Source organism: Pleurodeles waltl, chromosome 6 (genome assembly GCF_031143425.1).
Source record: "Pleurodeles waltl isolate 20211129_DDA chromosome 6, aPleWal1.hap1.20221129, whole genome shotgun sequence".
NCBI classification, from domain to species: domain Eukaryota; kingdom Metazoa; phylum Chordata; class Amphibia; order Caudata; family Salamandridae; genus Pleurodeles; species Pleurodeles waltl.
In genome coordinates this window covers 376,688,749-376,708,678 of record NC_090445.1, presented here as the reverse complement: position 1 = coordinate 376,708,678, position 19,930 = coordinate 376,688,749, and the positions used below count along the sequence as shown (strand labels likewise).

Below are 19,930 nucleotides of genomic sequence, written 5' to 3'. Positions count from 1 at the left end.
TATCCGCGTGGGACTTTTGTCATCTCGTCTGTATTGGCCTCACCATCATGTGTTTAGGGGACTCTCCGGGTGTGTGTATGGTCGCATCACTGAGAGACTCAGATTCCCTTCATCATGTTTTTGGGGCTGTGATCATTATGCGTGAATTGTTCTCACCATCACATGCTTTGGGGTGAGTATACATATGTTTGTTCTTGTCATATCTGCAGACGTCTGTTCGCCACACTTAATCGCCTTGTTGTCGTGTTTGTAGGTGTAAGGATTTCTGCTTATAGCCAATGCCATAACAATTGAGAGGGGTCTAAATGATGCTCTCTGAATCCAGATGAGTCCAGAGCAGTTATTGTTCCCACCCTAGTGCAGACATGGGGTAGTTGGGGATTCTCACAGGGCTCTTGCTGATTCACACATGCTCAAATGAAGCCTTGCGATTAGTCCGCATAGTTATGAAAGGAATTCCTTTGACATTTCTTCCGCCAGAGCAAAAAAAAAAAAATACCTACCAGTTACTTCAGTAAAACAAGCATTGGCAAAGCCAATAGGTTTCACCGATGCGCGATTTATTAGCTTTGTCTGTGTTTATTTAGACATGTTGCACAGCAGCACAAGCTACTATGCAACATGTCTAAAAACAATGACAAAGCCAATTACCATTTTGGTTTGTCAATGTTTTTTTGCACAGCAGCATGGGCTGCTGTGAAACATGGCTTAAACTAAAGAAAAACAAAGTGGTATGTTGCAACCAGCACTGACCGTGTCATAGCACTTTTTTCTTTACTTTAAGCCATGTTACATAGCAGTCTGTTTAAAAAACATTAACAAAACGAAATATCTCTTGCGTATCTGAGAGTGTGAAGAAATGCAGTTTATTATATGGTGTGATTGTGCAACCTCACCATGTAATAAATTCGCAAACCCGTCTTGGGTCTAGGGAGGCTTGTTTGTTTTACCTTAGCTCAACCCTTGGTAGCTGTGGCTTTGAGCAGTGGGGCTTTAACTGAGTAACAAGTGCTAAGCATTTAGAAGTACTAAAACAACCGAGTCAGAAAGAAATGCAACACAAATGAAATTGAACACCATTTTGGTGTCTAAAAAATTCATAAAAATAAGGCCTATTTTTATAAATTGAACAAAATCCACCTGTGGGTCTGGAGAACAAACCGTAAACCATTGCTTTCGACTCAAAATACAAACAAGCATGGGCAACTACTGCAGTTAGTGTTTACTTTACACATTTTTTCAAAAGTTTTTAAAGTTGTGTTCCGCTACTCTGTCCTGCTTTGGATGACCAACTCCAACAGGGAGCAAGTCCGGGGAGCCAATAAAGATTAGCAGTATAGTTACTTTGCAGGCAAAACATCAATGGAGTGGTCCTGAGGCAAGGGATATAGAATGGTGAAGATGCTCATGTGATCAACAGTTTCTTCTTATGGCTATCCCTCTGTCCACAAACATGGTGAAGTGGCCTTGGCCACAGAAATAAGTTGCCACTGGTCTACAGGTCTCCAGTCTCAGCTATATCAACAGTTGCCTTTAACTGAGGATAGTGTCAGTTTTGGCCGGTGACTCTCCTGCATCCAGCAGGCTCTGTGTAGCTTTTGAGTGTCAGGTCTTGAACCCCAAGGCTGTGCTTCGGTGGTCAGCGACGATCAAACGATTGCGGCTACTAGCTCACCAAGGCGGCTTCTTCAGCTTTTGTGGCCCTTGGGCTATAACAGGATTTCTGCCAGCTGACTCTTGGAGTTCACCTCTTCTGTCTGGGGCTCAGGGATAGCTTTCCTTCAGCAAGGCACCACAGACACAGTCCTCTCTTTGTCAGCCCAAGGATCAGCAGGTGCAGTCCATTCCTTGGTGCAACCACTCTTTGCTGTGTCCAGGGAACAGCAAGGCGGTCCTTTGTTGGTCCTCACTCCACTGCATACATGATCTGAGGTCTGGGTGGCAATTTTAGGCCCACAACTTGATCTCTGGAGATATGGTGACTACTAGTCTATGGGCTACCAGGCTTGATAATGACTTCCTGAAAAGTGTGGCATCTAGCTGTCCCTTAGTGCAACATTCTGCCTGCTCACAAAATGTCAGAACCCTTCTCCTGTGTGTGGAGCTTGGAGGCCCACCCTAAAGGTGTGGCCACCTGAGAGCTTCACGCCCACTGAAAAACTGGTTGACAACTGTTTCCCCCTTTATCCTTGATGCCAATCTATCTACTAGAACAGACGAGCAGCCCCTCTCATGGGTGTCTACTATTTGCAGTTCAAAGGTGGTTTCCCCTTTCAAACTGGCCTTTTGGGCTCCCACCCGATTTGGCTTCTTGCGTGGGAGAGGTAACACATCTACCAATGGCAGACCTCTATTGTGTCCTTTCCTGGGGGTCATTCACATCTGTCCCCAGGAGGGCAAGAGGCTGTCTTGTGGCCAACAGCTGTAAACGGCCACTTGAAAACTTGAGCAACAGAGTCGACTTTCTAAAGTTGACATCCTAAAAAGTTACATTACATTTGTCACGGGCATCAAGTTTGGTGTAATGTAATAATTCTTATGGTACCTTGAAGTACCAACTTTAGTAGTCCCATTCAGATGTTAGCACAGCTGAGTTGTCAGCGTGTAACCCTGTACTACAGTAAAAACAACCATTTGGGGCTTTCACTGCTAGGACATATAGAAATCCATGTCCTACTTTTTAATACACATCACCCTGCCTTAGGGCTGTTCAGATCTAGCTTATGGGTGACTTTTATATCTCTCTATAGCTATAACTCTATCTTTCTATGATCTGGACTTTGTCATTAGTTTCAAAGCCAAAGTTGAATTAGCAGTTTAAAACTGCTCTGCCAGCCTGCAGCGGCAAGCTGGTAGTCATGTTTTACTTCATCACACTCATGGTGGCACAATAGTTGTTGAAGCCCATGAGGGACACTTCATCTTACAGGCCCTGGGTACCATTATTATCATATATTAGGGGCTTCTATGCCACTATTTGTATAAGCCTATAAAACACACTTCTAAAGGTCGGAGCCCTGGCACTAAGATCTGGTTAGCAGGCCTCAGGGCACGCTGAGTGGTAAAACTAGCAGCATCAGTCCATAACTTTGGGGGTCATCATGCAAAAAGAGGCACTTCTTTAAAGAGAACTAATTGGCTTTTTTTAATGTTTTTTGGTGGGGAGGTGTAGGAAAATGCCACTGTTGGCATGGTTGCCCCCCACTTTTTGCTTAGTGTTGATGCAAACTTTGATTGAAAGAGTGCTGGGATCCTGCTAACCAGGCCCCAGCAGCAGTGTTCTTTCCCTAAAACTGTACCTTTGTTCCCACAATTAGCACGGCCCTGGCACACAGATAAGTCCCTTGGAAAAGGAACCCATGGTACCAAGGGCCCTGTGGCCAGGGAAGGTACCCAAGGGCTGCAGCATGTATTATGCCACCCTGGGGGACCCCTCACTCAGCCCATGCACACTGCCTTGCAGCTTGTGTGTGCTAGTGGGGAGAAAAAGGCAAAGTCGATATGGCCCCCCTCTCAGGGTGCCATGCCCCCAAAATCACTACCTGTGGCATAGGTAAGTCATCCCTCTAGCAGGCCTTACAGCCCTAAGGCAGGGTGCACTATAACACAGGTGAGGGCATTGCTGCATGAGCAATATGTCCCTACAGTGTCTAAGTCAATTCTTAGACATTGTAAGTGCAGGGTAGCCATACTAAGTATATGGTCTGTGAGTTTGTCATTACAAACTCCACAGCACCATGATGGCTACACTGAATGCTGGAAAGTTTGGTACCAAACTTCTCACCACAATAAACCCACACTGGTGCCAGTGTGGGATTTATTGAAATATGCACACAGAGGGTATCTTAGAGATGCCCCTGTATGTTAGCCAACCTGGTAGTGTAGGACTGACCGGTCTGTGCCAGCCTGCCACTTCCAGACAAGTTTCTGACCACATCGGGTGAGTGCCTTTGTGCACTCTGTGGTCAGAAACAAAGCCTGCCCTGAGGGGGTGGGTGTTTCACACCTCCCCCTGCAGGAACTGTGACATCTGGTGGTGAACCTTAAAGGCTCAAGCCTTGAGTTACAGTGTCCCAGGGCACTCTAGCTAGTGGAGATGCCTGCCCCCCCGGACAAAGCTCCACTTTTGCCGGCAAGTCCAGCGGGAAAGTTAGGGAAAACAGGGAGGAGTGACCACCTCAGCCAGGACCACCCCTTAGGTGTCCAGAGCTGAGGTGACCCCCTCCCTGCAGAATCCTCCATATTGGTTTGGAGGATCAGGGCCAATAGGATTAAGAATGTGCCCCCTTCCCCAAAGGGAGTGGACACACAGAGGGTGTAGCCACCCCCAGGGAGAGTAGACATTGGCTACTGCCCTCTAACCCCTAAAACACCCCTAAATTTAGTATTTAACGGCTTCCCTGAACCCAAGTCATCAGATTCCTGACGGCCTACAAGAAGAAGGACTGCTAAGCTGAAACCCAGGCAGCGAAGAAAAGGAGGCGAAAACTGCTTTGGCCCCAGCCCTACTGGCCTGTCTCCGGATTCAGAGAACCTGCAAACCAACAGCGACCCATCCAGCGGGACCAGCAGCCCCTGTCTGAATACAGAGGACTGCCTTGCACCTAGAAGGACCAAGAACTCCTGAAGACAGACAGTGGCACTGTCTAGAAAAGAAGAACAGAAGACTGCTTCTAAGGACTTCCATCTTACTCCAAATACGTGAGTCCTAACCACTCTGCACCCGACGTCCACGGCCCGTGTCCAGGTGGCCCAGCTATCCAGAGAGGATCCCCAGACAATTCCGACAGTGTGTCCACCCTGGGCTGACCTCTCCAATCCTCCATGGCGACGCCTGCTGAGGGACTCCTGAGGACACACCTGACCGCGATTGCCTGGGCCGAAGATATCCGACGCCTGGAGAAGCACTGCACCCGCAGCCCCCAGACGCAAGAGAAAACGACCACTGGTGCATCAGTGGCAAGCAGGTGGCCCTCCTCCTTATCCAGTCGGTGGCTTGCCTGAGGAGCCCCCTGTGCCTTACCTGCAGCGCCTGAGTGACTCCTGGGGTCCCCCCACAGAGTTCCATTGGGAACCTGATGCCCTGTTTGCACCTTGCCCCCGGATGACCCTGTGCTGCTGAGGGTGCGTGTTTCGTGCCTACTTGGACCCCCCCCCATGCTCCTCTAAACCCCCCCGGTCTGCCCTCCGACAACGCGGGTATTTACCTGCAAGCAGACCGTAACTGGAGTACTCCCTGTCACAAAAGGGGCCCATGTTATTTTGGCTCCTGTTTGACCTCTGCCTAACTGGCTCTGTGTTGCTGGTGCTGGGTGTTTGGGGCTATCTTAAACCCCCAACTGTGGGATACCTATGCCCCACAGACTAAATCTGTAAGTTCATTACTTACCTTAAAAACTGTACTTTTTCTTCCCCCAGGAACTGTTGAAAATTGTAGTGTCCACTTATAAAATAGCTTTTTGCCATTATAAAGAAAACTGTGTACATTGTAGATGCTATTCAAAGTCCTGATTGTACCTATGCAAAGTACCTTTCAATTTATGTACATACCTGTAAATTGAATCTTGTGGTTCCAGAAATAAATTAGGAAAACATATTTTTCTTTATAAAATCCTATTGGTCTGGAGTTTAGTCATTGGGTTTGTGTTTCTTCTGTTGCTTGTGTATGTACAACAAATGCTTAACACTACCCTCTGATAAGCCTAACTGCTTGACCACACTACCACAAATTGAGCATTAGTATTATCTGTTATTGCCTCTGTCAAGCCTCTGGGGCCTCTGTGTGGAAGCTCTCACTTTGCAGAAAGTGAAGTGTTTGCTATGACTTGGTGGGAGCTGTCAAAGCAAACAGCTATATCCTGTGGGTGAGCACCCCGGGACATAGCAGGAGCCGGCCCTGGGGGGTGGCAGTCACTAGGGCCATCATTGGCTCCACGACGGGAGCAGCGCCGCCCCCTCAAACAAAAAATAGCTCCCCCGCATTCATTATAAAGGAGGTGGGGGTCCCCGAGCATCAAAATGCCCTCGGGTGTATATATACACACACACATATCCTGGTGGCGGTTGCCACTAGGTAGTTACAGTTTGGTTCTAATTTCCATAGACAAAACGTTTTTTGACTTGCCTATATCTTTAGCATCGTTTGTTGAATGTTCCAGAAAATTTCCCCCAAAAAGTGCCCTCTATCTATCTTGATGTGCTTAGAAAGTTTTGGAATGATCCGTCAAGTGGGGGCTGGGAAAAAAGGGGGTAATACTGTTACTGTTACTTCCCATAGACTATTTAGAGAAGCCCGCAGCCCCAACCGCTGGGCAGAATTACACCAAATTTGGTTGAAAGGTAGCTTTTTGTCCATAGATCACGCTTTTTGTTATGTGGTGTAAATCTGTCTAGTAGTTTTTGAGATATTAAAAGAAATCCAAATGTGTATATCTAGAAGTGCAAATACTTTTTGAATAGTCCTGATTGCATGCTGAGATTTAATTGGCTGTCAGCACTTCATCCAGGAAGTGTTAGCAGCTATTTTGGGACTCTGCTTCAGCTGAGTCCCAAAAAAAACAAAAAACAGAAAGAACAGAAAAGGGGCAGGGGGTACGGTTACCCTAACCCCCTAGCCTTGGTCCAGGGGTGCTCCAGGGACTCTGCTAGGACAAAAAAGCAGTTTAAAAAAAAATTATTGTGAAATTTATGAATTCCGCCGTGAATTTAAAAAAACAAAAAACGCAAGTGCACTCACCCGCGCATTACTTTTAATTTTTCCCCTGGGTGGGCCAGGGGCATACTTAGCTTTATGATTAAGGAGGGGGGCACATAGGGCCCCCCTCCTAGTGCTGTTAAAAGCCCCGGGGACCACCACCTCCCTGGGGCTAAGTTTTACAAATATGTGGGGGACCACATAGACCCCCACCCCGGGACTCTGGGACCACCACCTGCCAGGGGCTACATTATTTAGATACGCAGGGGGGGCACGCAGACCCCCTGAGGACCACCACCTCCTCGAGGCCAAATAGATATTATGAAAGAAGGAGGGCCCTCTTGGAGCCATATATGGCCCTGGGCTGGCTCCTGCTACCTCTCATGGTGCCCACCATCGGGAGGTAGCTGATTGCTTTTGCTTTGTGGGAGCTGTGACAGCTCCTGCCAAGCAGAAGCAAACACTCCGCTTCCAGCAAGCGGGAGCTGTGAAAATGCTCCTGCTTGCTGGAAGTGGAGTTTTCATCTCTTTCCCTGCCTGCCAACATATGGGCAGGAAAAAGATTAAGCTATTGCTTCCACACGCAGGGAGATGCATTTTTTTTCAGCAGCTTCCTGTGTGTGGTTGCAGTGACTGCTGAGGCAGGGAGCTGGCTGGAACCACGGGGCCTTTAACTCCCCCAGCAGTCCTGTGATCATACTAACTTTGTGTGCATGGCTAAAGCAAAGTAAATGTGTTTTATCTACATTTTCACCATGAACAGTTATTTGTAATCCTTGAAGGAGGTGTTGCATCCTTGCTTTTTTCTAACTCTGTGTCTCATGTAGTGTCTGTGGCGAGTGGGTTCCTTTTTGTCATCTGCTACTGAGACCGTAGATCTTGTTCTAAACTTTTAAAAACTACAAGTATGTAAACTTTCCTACTACAAGTATGTAATTTTGCCAAGAAGAATCACCTGTTTGTCCCCGCTCCATATGCATTAGTGACATGCAACTTCTCCCCCCATTTTCCCTTGAATATGGAAAGCTTATTAAAAGGACCCCCAAGCGTGTTTCCGTTTGATTTTGGAGACATGTTTTTGATACACAGGAATAATATTACATCTCCATCAAACAAACAAGCACTTCATGAGTGCTATGGCCAAGCCATACTGCGCACAGTCAAAGGCTGTCCATGGCGTGGCACTGGGTGGTTATAGGGGGTTGGCCCTTGGCCATGCACAGCATGGTTGGATTAACATAAAGTAATTAAAAGGTGCAAAACCATAGAAATTAAGCTGTCCTAGTTAGTTATTTCAAGAAACTATAACTTGTGCCCCAAGGTAACTATAACTTGTGCCCTTGCCATGCACTAATTATCCCAGATATTACATCACTCATGACACCTTCTATGACATAATTGATAATATCACTGTAACATTTGCAGTAAAAATATTGATGAGAAAACTGTGCATGGCGAGGGCACAAGTTATAGTTACCTTAGGGCACGAGTTATAGTTTATTGAAATAACTCTAATTGTAACAGCTGAATTTGTATGGTTTTGTATGCTTGAAATGTGAGCCTAACTATAACGTCCCTGTAACCTGTGTTGTTGAAGTAAATTTCTATGTTTTTTTAAAGTTATTTTTCCCAACTATAATGTCCTTGCAACCTCAAGCACACATACTCACCCCGCACTCCCCCTGTCGCACCACTGTGTATTTGCAGTTACGATAGAAAATTATTTTTTGGGTTTAATTACTCTGGCGCCTTTGTTTTTTTTTTTTTTAACAGAAAAGTAATACTTAATTACCATCCATAAATGCAACACTCCACCATGCACAGCTTTTGGCTGTATACAGAGGGGGGGAGTTGGAATCAAGGCCAGGCAGTGGAGCCAGCACCCCCATACAGCCAACCCCACGCTGCATACAGCCTTTAGCCCTGCGCAGTGGGGGGTTAGCCATAGGGCACGGCCCTAGGGCCCCCAGGGCCATTTTGTTTTTTAATTAAAGAGGGCGAGGCAAACACCCCCCCTCTCCGGACTGATTTCGGGCCTGGGGAACCCATCCCTCAGGGCCAGCTAAAAAAAATTATGGGGAGGAAGGTATGGAGGCCCTTTCCTCTGTCCAGTTTTGGCCCCAGAGGACCCTATTCCCTGGGGCATCCCGTAATTTTATTGGGGAATATGCTCCCCCCAAGTGGATTCCAGCCCCTGGTATACCCATCCCCTGGGGCCAGCCACACTTTTTATGAGAAGGGGGCACTGGGCCAAATTGGGTCTCGTAGACCCCATTCCCCAGGACCCTGCTACATATCCTATGGGAAGGGGGCACATGGCCCCCTTCCCTGGACTGATTTTGGCCTTGGGAGGCCCATACCTCGGGACCCAGCAACAAATCTATTGGGGAGGGGGGCACGCAGCCCCCTACCCGGGCTGATTTCTACCTCAGAGACCCCATCCCCAGGTGCCTGGCGTAAGAAAAGGTGGGTGCCCTGGTTCCTACCCAGGTCACCCACCACAATATTGTTGGAGGCTGCAAGGGAAACCAAAGGCCCCTTGGACCGGAGATATCTCCCTGCTTCCAGCAGAAGCCAAAATTTATCCTGCCCGCAGGGAGCAGCTAACAACGCTGGTCCCTGCGGGCGGGAGTTATATGTAGATGTTTCTCTGTCTGCTTTACAGCGGGCAAGGAAACCGATCCAAGTTCAATCCCAGCGGATGGGAGCCTTTTTTAAGCTGGGAGTGGACTTGGGGTTTGCTCCTGCTTGGTGGAAGATTTAATAATGCTCCTGCCAAACGAGGGCAAACACAGGAAACTGCTATGTCCTGGGGCACCCCAGGACATAGATTGTGAGTTGGCACTGGGTAATGGGGATCCCCAGGGTCATTAATGGTTCAAGGAGGGGGGCTGCGCAGCCCCCTCCCTTAAATGAATTGGCCGGGGTGGGGGGGACTCCATTGGGCTTTTAGAGGTAAGGGGGCGGAGCTGCACTGACCCCACCCCATAAAATAGAATATCGGCCCCATGGGTGAGCCCAGCGAGAGTTATAGTTACTTGAGGTAACTCTTACTATAACTGGTGAATTTCTATGGTTTCATATGTTTCAAATGTGAGCCTAACTATAACGTCCCTGTAACCTTTTTTTTTTTTTAAGTGAATTTCTATGATTTTTTTCAAATTCCATTTCCTAACTATACCGTCCCTTAACCTTTGGTTTTTTCAGTGAATTTATATGGTCTTTTTTCATGTATGGTAATTTTCATTACTATACTTTAACCCAACCACAGCCACACACCACCTTCGGCCGTGTATGGTTGCGGTTGGCCAAAGGGTTTGGCCTGCAGCCAAGCCCCGTGGCCAACCCCTATAAGTACCCAACTTTGCACTGTGCATAGCCTTCGCCCGTGTGCAGCAGGGGTTGCCCACAAGGCCTGGCCTGGAGCCAGTCCCTGCGGCTAACCCCCCCTAACCACCCAACCCTACTCAGCACACATCCCTTTGGCTGTGCGTGACAGGAGTTAGTCACACACTATCTCTCTTGGTGTAAGAATAGGTGTAGGGGCAAACAGCTATGTCTCAGGGGTGGGTACCCCGGGACATAGCAAGAACTGACCCTGGGGGGTGGCAGTCCCCAGGACCATCAGTGGCTCCTCGAGGGGGGCTGCGTGGCCCCCCTCCAACATAGGCATTGTCCCGGGGATGTGATGGTCCCCAGGGCTAATGGGGGTTAAAAAAGGAGCCCCTTTGTATTGTTTACTCTTTGCTGCAGGGAGTTAGTGGTCTGAGGGGCAGTGGGGGGGGGGGGGGGGGGGGGGGAGCTTCGCACACAAAATAAATATAGCCCCAGGGAGGTGGTGATCCCTGGGCTAAACAGGGTCCGAAACAGAACCACCCCTTTTTTATTATAGCCCCGGGAAGGTGGTGATCCCTGGGGCTGTGGAGGGCCACGTGGCCCCCCGCACAGAGAATGACAAATGTCCTGAGGAGATAGTGATCCCCAGGGCTGTGGGGGAGTTGCACGGCCCCCCAGCACAGAAGATGACAAATGCCACTGGGAGGTGGTGGTCCACGGGGCTGTGGGGAAGGCCATCAGGCCTACCCTGTATGATATAAGCCTTTTCGCCCCAGGTGGTGGTGATCCCTAGGGCACGTGGGGCTGCGCGGCCCCAGCTCATATTTTATTATTCGCACAGGGGGAGGTGGTACTCCCCGAGGCTAAGGGGGGGTGGGGGCAGGAGGCCCCCTATCAAAAAGAAAAGAGTGTCCCTAGGACCTGGCTTACCCTGGGGCTTTTCTTTTTTAAAACGAGCATGGGAGCCTGCATTTGTTTTTTTTTTAAATGTTCACAGTGGATCAGTGACCCTGTCACGATTCCGCAGTAACAATAAAAAAAAAAAATGCTTTTTATCCCTGAGGGTGGGGTCCCTTTGGGACCCCAGCACCAGATCGAAGGGGTCAGGGTGTTCGTACCCTGGCCCCTTTTTGTATTTCTTATTCTTTTTTCAGGGACTCTGCTTCAGCCGGGTCCCAAAATGGCTGACAACACTTCAACGGCTTCCTTGTTGAAGTGTTCGCAGCCAATCAGATCTCAGCACGAGATCGGAAGGGGTCTTGAATCCTTTGCGTCCCTATAGATACAATGTTGGATTTTCTTTAATTTCTCTAAAACTACTGAACGGATCTACACCAAAATAAAAAAGGTTGCTTTCTGAACCAGGACCTACCTTTCTGCCAAATTTGGTGTAATTCCGTCCAGTAGTTTAGGCACTATTACTGTTCAAAATCCCTTTGGAAAAATTAATGGGGAAAACTTGTTTTGGGACCCCCCCTTTTTCTCTGCCCCCACTTAACGGATCACTCTGAAACTTTCCAGACAGCAGCAGAGGTGAATGGCAGATGTTTTGGGAATTTTTTGTGAAGATTTGTCTAGCGGTGCTAAAGATATAGGCAAGTAAAAAAACGCCTTTTATATAGAAACTAGGTCCTAACTATAACTACCTATTGACAATTTACATTTAGGAGGCTATGTTTATATAACTTTAATTATAGCAGGACCTCCACCTTGTGCACCCCTGCCCCACTCTGTCTCTCCTCTGCTGAGAGCACACAGCTGATCTTCTGGTTTGCTGCATGAAAGACAAAGGTATATTCTGTAAGTTATTTCACACGCAAGCACATGTTTAATTTCAATTCTGCTTTGCAGGATGTGTAGATTTGTCCCCCAAAACCTAGACGTGTGTTTAAAATTAAGAAATACCTCGACACAATCCACTGAATACCGGTACTGTCTTGGGGAAACTGCGACGTTTGGTCAACCGATATGTTGGTACCTCACATTCTGTCTGTATGGTTGCTGTCTGCGGTGCTGTCATCAAAGCTCCTGGTCTTATGCTTATGGCCTCTTGTCATTCTACGTGTTCATAGAGGGCCTGTAACCGTAGCTGTGCCTGTTCTGTTATTTGTGAATGCGAGTGGACGCGTCTGGAGGAGCCATCCCGAGGTGTGAATCAGAACTGAGGACCTGCCGAGCCGTGAATGCTCTTGGTCCATTGCACTTGTACTCGTGTTCACAATGAAATCCATTCTACCATCACCCTCCGCTTAGCACATGATGTACAATGTACGTGTGAATGGAAGTGTTCACTTCTGCTCCTGGATGCGGTGACGTCTCCAGGTGTGCGTCGAGGCGCTCGCTGGCGGCTGCGCCCAGGCTCCACAGAGGGCACAGTTGGCGGAGAGCTGTAAGCTGCTTAGAGACAGATAAACAGCACGGGGCAGGGCAGAGTGGCGCCTCCTCCCCAGGGTCGGTCACGTGCTTGTCAGTCGGGACACTGCCTAACTCCAGGAGAGCACAGGCCGAGCAGGTAGGACTACCGGAGAGTCTCCCCGAAGCAGGCATGCCACACTTCACCGTCACCAAGGTGTCCGAAGCGGACGTCCCAGACGACGAGGAGGGTCCAAGCCTGGCCCGAGTGACAGCTCGCCTCACGAACTCCAACGAAACTGTGGGCTCAGGTGAGGCGCTTTGTGTGGTGGCTCCCGTTGAGATCTCACGGGTTTGAGGCGAGGCAGTGTCGCATGCTCGTGCGGGGCTCAGCAGAGGCGATTAGTGCTCGAGCACTCTGGATGAGATGTCACTCTGGCAGGGGAGGCAGTGCTCGGTTGGTGGTTTTGTGCGCTCTGTAATGAAACTTCGCGGTCTGTTCCCGTCACGTGACTTGGGAGATGTGAGCCGTCTATCCATCTGCGGGCAGCGGACCATGGCGGCTCCCAGGTGTAGTTTGTGCACTTTGCTCTGTCCTGCCGATAGCATAGGTTTAAGTGATTTCGGAAGAATTTGGCGGGATGTTCACCCTCTACCGGCTGCAAGTTACGCACACACTTCTTTGCATGAGGTGGACGAACTCCTAACTGCTATCTTTCTCGCGATCCAGTTTACGTTCTCCCGGCTCATGTACACAAATCTCGGTTCCCGGGAAACTCCATGGGGTTGGCAAATGAAGTATTATCTAACCCGTGACAGCCCTCTTGCCTTTCACCCCGAGCCAGGTTCCTTGGTTATTTTACAGGGGTGGAGTTGAGTTTTATTGTGTAAACTGTTTAAACTCGTGATGTTTTCCGAGAGTGGGACTAATAAACAGGACGGTTATAACGATGCACTTAAGGAACACAGAGAAAGTGTTGTATCAACAGCTTTGTTTTGGGATTTCTGCCTCAGACTGGGTGCGACTGTTAAGTCTTATTGTCTGCCTCCTTTCTAGGCCGTCAGCCCATCGTGATTTCGTCTCGATCTTAAGTACTTTATCTATGCCATCGGTTGCTTTCGGTTTCCCGTGCACGCTACCCGTCTTTTATGTTTTGCTATGTCCCATTTTTTTTTCTCTGAACCGTGGATTTCTCCTTTTCCTGACACAGACCACTGTATTTGACACTCTGAATGTGTCTATGTCAAACACTATTCATGCGTGGGCAACCCTATTGTGGCCACAGTCGACCAGTAGTAATTCGCTGTAGTGTTAGTGGCCCAATTTATCTCGCGCCACATCCCAGTGTGGATTCTGGTGCTGCGTTTGACGGTTATGTGTTATGGGTATTTGTGTTCCGGTCATATTCTCTATTAATTGGCTATGTTACGTTCTTTGAGCAGTGTGTTTATTATTATTATTTAGAAGTTTGAGGCCGCTGGGCTATGGCAGTTTTGTATTCTCTAGATTAATAGACATACACGCAATCTATCCAGTGGATCGAGATAGGTCAGCCTGTGTGTTTGTCCATCCATATGACATATCTGGGCATGTGGACTGAAGTTAGCGTTATCTCCAGTGTATTTCTAGTTCGCGTCTATGATGGGACCTACCATTATGAGCACACTGTCTGTGCTTAATGTTTCGACACACTGGACTTTGATAATTTGTGTACATTTGTGTATTAGTGCAAGACAGCGTCCTCAATCCAGTGAGCAATCAGAAAGAGCCAAAGAAACATCAGTTAAAACCAAGACAGACACATGAAGGATACTCATTTCTTTGTTGGTGTGAGACCGCTAGGTGTTTTGTAATTATTCAGACTTTTTTGCCATTACAATTGTTATTTACAGCATATCTGTCCAAAATACCCCAGGCGTGTTCAACAGACTTTCAAACCCCTGTCCAAAATGCTAGCTAACACGACAAGGACTATTACATTGGCCAGTCCTGTCACAATCTAAGAGGATGCTGGCACCTGGTTGATAAAAATGCAAATAGTTTCGTTTAGCAGCCAAATATATACTTTTGATGTGTAGTAAGTGCACGTTGGCTCCACATTTGTAAACTATGGTGAAATACTGAATGAACTGAAATGTAAGTGGGGGTTGACGAGGTTAACACTCCGAGATGAGGTTAATTTTCTGACGCAAATATCAGAACTGGTGGCACATGTGGTTTAGCAAACCTTGCTGAACGTGACCTTTTTGCACTTTCACCCTGGATTTTTGTGATTATTCTTTTTCTCTTTTATGAACCCTCTGGCTACTTTTGAAAGTAATCCGCTTTCTATTGATACAATGCAATAGAGCCAATTCCTGTGGTTATGGGCCTGGCATCTCAACTTAATATAAATAAGTGTACCTCTGTTTACATAATTTCAGTGCTATAAGCTTCTACAGATGGCAAATAGCCTTTCTCTGAAGTAAAACAAGCTTTCCCTCTTTTATGAAGGCAACCCGACCTTTTCTGTCAGAAGTCTGATTGCTACATGAGGTGGCAGACTTGTTCCTCCTATCCCTCCATAGCTGGTGTTGTGCTGTGCTGGGTTGCAGGTGGGGGTGGCGGAGTGGGAGGTGTGAAGATCAAGGAACTGGGACAAACTCGGCTACCGAAATGTAAACTGGTCCATTGGGCATCCTCGGAATGGCACATACTTTCACTTTCTATAAACAGGCCCTGTGCACTCTCCATGTACTAGCACTGAGGATGAAGATGTTAAGAACCAAAGTTCAGAAGGACAACCTGTGCATAATAGTAGTTTGTTTTTTCTTTGTCTCTTTGCTGCCTTTAGGTGATAGGGACCCTATGTTTGTTTGTGGGGAGGGCCCTTCCTCCTCACCTGTAACTTTTCTACAACTGTTCTGCACAGCAGACGTTTTATATATTCACTAATTGTTTTGACACAGTGGTTATTGGGTCAAAGTTGGGGTAAGAGGCATCTACTGTGTGTGGAATGAGCGGGGGTCGGGCTTGGTTGTCTATCCTGGCACTAAATTGGTCTTGGTGCCATGATCTGGGCCTCCTCTGACGGTACACATTATGTATTTTTTTGTCTCTTGGTTGTTGCTCTCTCTTTGGTGCTTTGGTAGTGTAGGGAATCCCAAAATTCTGAAACCCCAAAATATTACCATAACAAAAGACCGACATTTTGATGAATCGGAGATTCTGTTAAAACTCAATTCATAAGGCAATGTGTCCTCAGGGTAAGACACCTCTCAACACATCAAAATACAGTTAGTTAAGTAAAAGTACCCACACAATATCTGAGTTCTAGATTAGCAGAATAATTTAAGGGTTTTATGTCATTTCAAAAGATGCAGTACAGATTAACTGTCATGAAGGCTCTCAGCAAAATAGAGAATCACAGAGAAGTGCAAAATCCAAAATATTTTAAGTCCCAAGTGGGCAACAAAATCAATAGAGAAGCAGCATCTCTAGTAGCATCTAGGACTTCAGGAAAGTGTCCTGGCTCCCCCCCAAAATCAAAGGTTTATATACTCTACTGTTGCATCTTAAATCACTAAAATTGCCATCATCATGGTACGATCATAAGTTATATCGTTAGCAAATTAGACTACATTTAAAAAAAAAATTAGCGTCTAATTACCTAAGCTCTTTCCCACTACATGAATATAGATTCTGCCCACTTTATGCTAATACCATCTGGAGATGGTTGAACAAACTAGATAAATGGACAACAGCAAGATGTTGTAAATGAATAGGATATCGTGATCTAGTTGAAGACCTTGAAGTAAGACAGATTAGAGTCATCAAAAGATTTCTTCGAGCACAGCAGGACCAATGTTAATGGTAATAAACAAACATGACTGCTTGACTGTGTGCTGCAGCAATAACAAACAGTTAAATGTGGAAGGGGAAGACATCCATTTTGAAAAACATGGCTGCGAGGCCCAAACAGTCAACAAAACACACTTCTGTATGCTATAGTAAATTTGGTTTAAAAGCAATAGTACTATATCAGTGTGTGTGTGTATATATAAAACTGAGTATAAAACTACATTCTGCACGTCGTTAATAATGCACAAAGCTATAAATGCACGAAAACCCTTAACAAATGTTGGACTGATTCTGGTCTACACTCCACTTCTTGCTCCAGGTTGCTCGTCAGTTGGTTGGGGAAATAATAGAAATAATTTTGTGCTCTGCAGCAGTTAACAATATTGAGAGGATCTTCTTTCTTCCTAGATAATGTAACTTGGGTTTTCAGTAAGAACCATGCTTATCATTATTATAAAATTCTCTCGAGTCCATAAAATGGACTTGAGTTTTTGTGGCCGATACTTGTGGGGTAGAAGCATAGAATGAAGGGCAATTATGAGAGATGGAGTTCTTGCGAGGTTCTTTAGTTATTGGTATATGGGGGGGTTCTGATAATTACATTTTTGCACAGATAGGATCCTCTGTTTTATATCCTAGAATGATTGTCATTGAGACAGCTGACTGCTCATTCCTTTAAGCTACTGACTTAGATTGTAATCAGGCTCATTAACAAGTGTTGTCCTACAACTCGCTTTGAGACATTCTCTGCTTGCAAGCTTCTCTAGAGGCTCAAGAAGGATATATGTTCTCCTCAGAAAATCCCACCCTTTAGGGTTCCTAAAGCTTTTTTGGATAAGCAAGAATGATATGTGATGGTGTTAAATCAACCATGTATTTTTATCTATAAACCCCTGCTTTATTGTATTCTAAATTGAATGTACTAATTGCAGTTTTGATGAAGGCACCCCTTGGGGATCACAGTCATCAGGGGTGGTGTGCAATGCAGTTACAATTGATGATGTTGCAGGCAAGGATTACAGCTGCACCGGTCCTTCCCGCTCCCTGTTTGGGTATCAGCACTGCACTGTTTTTTTTCCTCTCCCTTTTTGGGCTTCATCACTTGAACTGAGTGACACAAGGTATGAATGGAATCTGCAAGCTAGGAAATATACATATCCCTCATTAGTCCATCGTCTCTATTAATTACCTTTGCATGCCTTCCTGTGACCTATGCTGGGTCTTCGGTGCATGTTTTCTACCTCACATAATATCTAACCATGTACTGGTGAAGCTCCAAACTAGGCACCACCACGGGCAATCCTTAATGCTCGTTGATTGACAGTCCGAGCATGTCTTGGGGACAAAGCACAGGTGCACTATAAAATGAAGCGTGGATAAGTTTTCACTACCATGACACTCTGAGAGTTTTTCAAGTCTGTGTTTTGTGGGTAAGCAATGGCATACCTACTAACCCTAAGAGGTAAGGAGTAAGCAGTTGTTGAGCTAGAGACCAAACTTCTCCACCTAGACAGGGACTTTACACATGCTCATAATGCATCCCTTCTCTTCTAGATTGAAGTGTCTCACATCCCACTGCACCCGATGGCCATGATGTGACCAGAACAACATGGATGGGCTCACAGCATCAAATGGAAAATAATGTGGGGACAATGCAGACAAATTGCTTTATTGGCTTGTCTCAGGATAGAACATGGGTACTCGCAAACATTTTCCCAGGGGCCAAAAAGTTTGGTCTGTGACGTACCTGGGGGCCGCACTGATGCCAGGGCAGTGGGGGTCGGGTGGGGTGACTAGGGGGATTGGTGGCAAGGTAGGTGTAGGGGAAACAAAGGATATACATCTAGTGGATGAAATAAACAATGGGAAACCAGAAAACCTGGAATTAATCCCAGCTTACCCACTTTTCCAAATTGTGTGATCCTAGGCAATTGTTTAGTGTCACGTTCCCTCCTTTTTCTGCATTATCACATTTAAGATGTCCTCAAAATACATGATTCATGGTGTGCACTGCACATAACCTGCTTCTATGTTTGATTTAATAATCTATAATGTTGTTTATGTATGATAGGAACCCAGGCCACCCATAAAGTGCACATACCAAGTGAGTTGCCTCTTTAATTTACTATAGGTGGTGTTCTCAGGGTAAGGGAAATAATTAATGTTTCCAAATATTATGTTTGAAAACTATCACTTTAAAAGGAATACATCTCAATGCACTGATAAAATAAATTGTACTAAGGCGAAAAGGTTCTGCATGTTAACTAAATAGACTTAATTAATTTAGGAGAGACTGTCTTAGTTTTACACTTATGCTGCAAGGTGTCTTTAAAAATGAAGGCGTTTCTGAAGTTAAGTGCAGGAGTCCCTTCTTCCTTTTTTTAGCACCAATTAAGTTTGAAATAAAAGATTGTGTGTGTATTTAATATTTTTGTTAGTGTGGAGTGGAGCAAACAGCTGCCCAGTGCTCCTGTTGCCCCAGGGGCCGCATGTAAAGGTCAGAGGGGCCGCATGAGGCCCGCGGGCCGTACTTTGAGTATCCCTGGGATAGAACAATGCAGATGGGCTCAGAGATACAAGCTGCCTCTGAGGCTGTTCTTACGAGGGTTGTGTGCAGTTATAAATGGCTTTTCAGACTTCCACAAGGACCTCTATAATGAGGACAGCTAATGACAAATTAATTTCCAGTTGAATGTCTGAACAATTGTTCCTATGCTGCAGTAAAGTTTCCTCTGTGAATGGAGGGACTATCAGAATTCTTGCCCTCACTAGTCTGGGAAGGCCAGAAGGCCTAATGGCTCCCCCATGAGTTTGATCTTGGTGCTGCACTTTGGCACGATGATTAATAAAGCTGTCCAAGACAGTCCACATTCTAAAGACATCCATATGGTGACTATTGCAGTTGAACTGAAAACAGGATGGCTGTCTGACAGTATTGAGTCTTATCAGTCCATCTTCCTCATCACTGGGGTGGTCAAGGTTGTGGCCAACCAGTTGATGAAGGTAATTAGTGCACTGATCAGTCCAGACCAAATGGCTCTATACCACACTGTGCTGCCAGGCACAGCTCATGGCAACTGCATTTGGCTCTTATTTGAGCACATTAGTTATATGCCTCTGCTCTTTTATTTACCCCTGTCAAACATATCATGAGGCTATTCAGCAACATGACAGGTTAGTTGTGTCTATCATTGTTAATGAGGTAGGTTTACAAGTACCATCTGGTGGGCCTACTATTCCTGTTTTTTCCGTCCGGGATCCTATATTTTGTTGGGATTAGAGTGTGGCCTTGACCTGAACCAGGTATATGTCATTTGAGCCAATGGCCTTCTGAAACGTGAAACTTCTTTCGTGTAGCTTTTTACTACTTTCAGGTGCACCAGCAAGCTTCAGGCCATTTTCAGCCCCATGGTGTTACACCCTGCCGCTGTGATGTTGAGGACTGATCCCACTTTTGTCCACATCAGCATAAACAAGGACATTTCCCACCACTGTTTTTCGATGCTTGCTTCACATCTTTGGTGTCCAGCATGGTCAACAATTTTACCTTGAAAGATCCACAGCTCAGGTTTTTACAGAAGAACTGTTTTGAATCTTAGGCTGCAGTTTTTATTGCTACTGAGACCACCATTGCTAGATGGATTACTTCCTGCATTTCCCCTCCAGAAATGTGCCATCTGCACTTACTCCCTCCCCTTCAATAACAG

General features: G+C 46.3%; 1 protein-coding gene across 4 annotated transcripts in view; it reads left to right on the top strand.

Moving 5' to 3' along the window:
• Nucleotides 1-19,930, top strand: part of SLC12A6 (solute carrier family 12 member 6) — an 830,972-nt gene that overhangs the window by 182,038 nt on the left and 629,004 nt on the right. For 2 of the 4 annotated variants that reach the window (XM_069238303.1, XM_069238302.1), the window contains exon 1: nt 12,474-12,693. The exons of the other annotated variants lie outside the window; for them this stretch is intronic. In XM_069238303.1, the coding sequence (XP_069094404.1) occupies nt 12,576-12,693 (118 nt within the window). In that variant the 5' untranslated portion in view covers nt 12,474-12,575. Of the gene's footprint in view, nt 1-12,473; nt 12,694-19,930 lie in introns of those variants that run through there. 4 annotated transcript variants of the gene reach the window in all.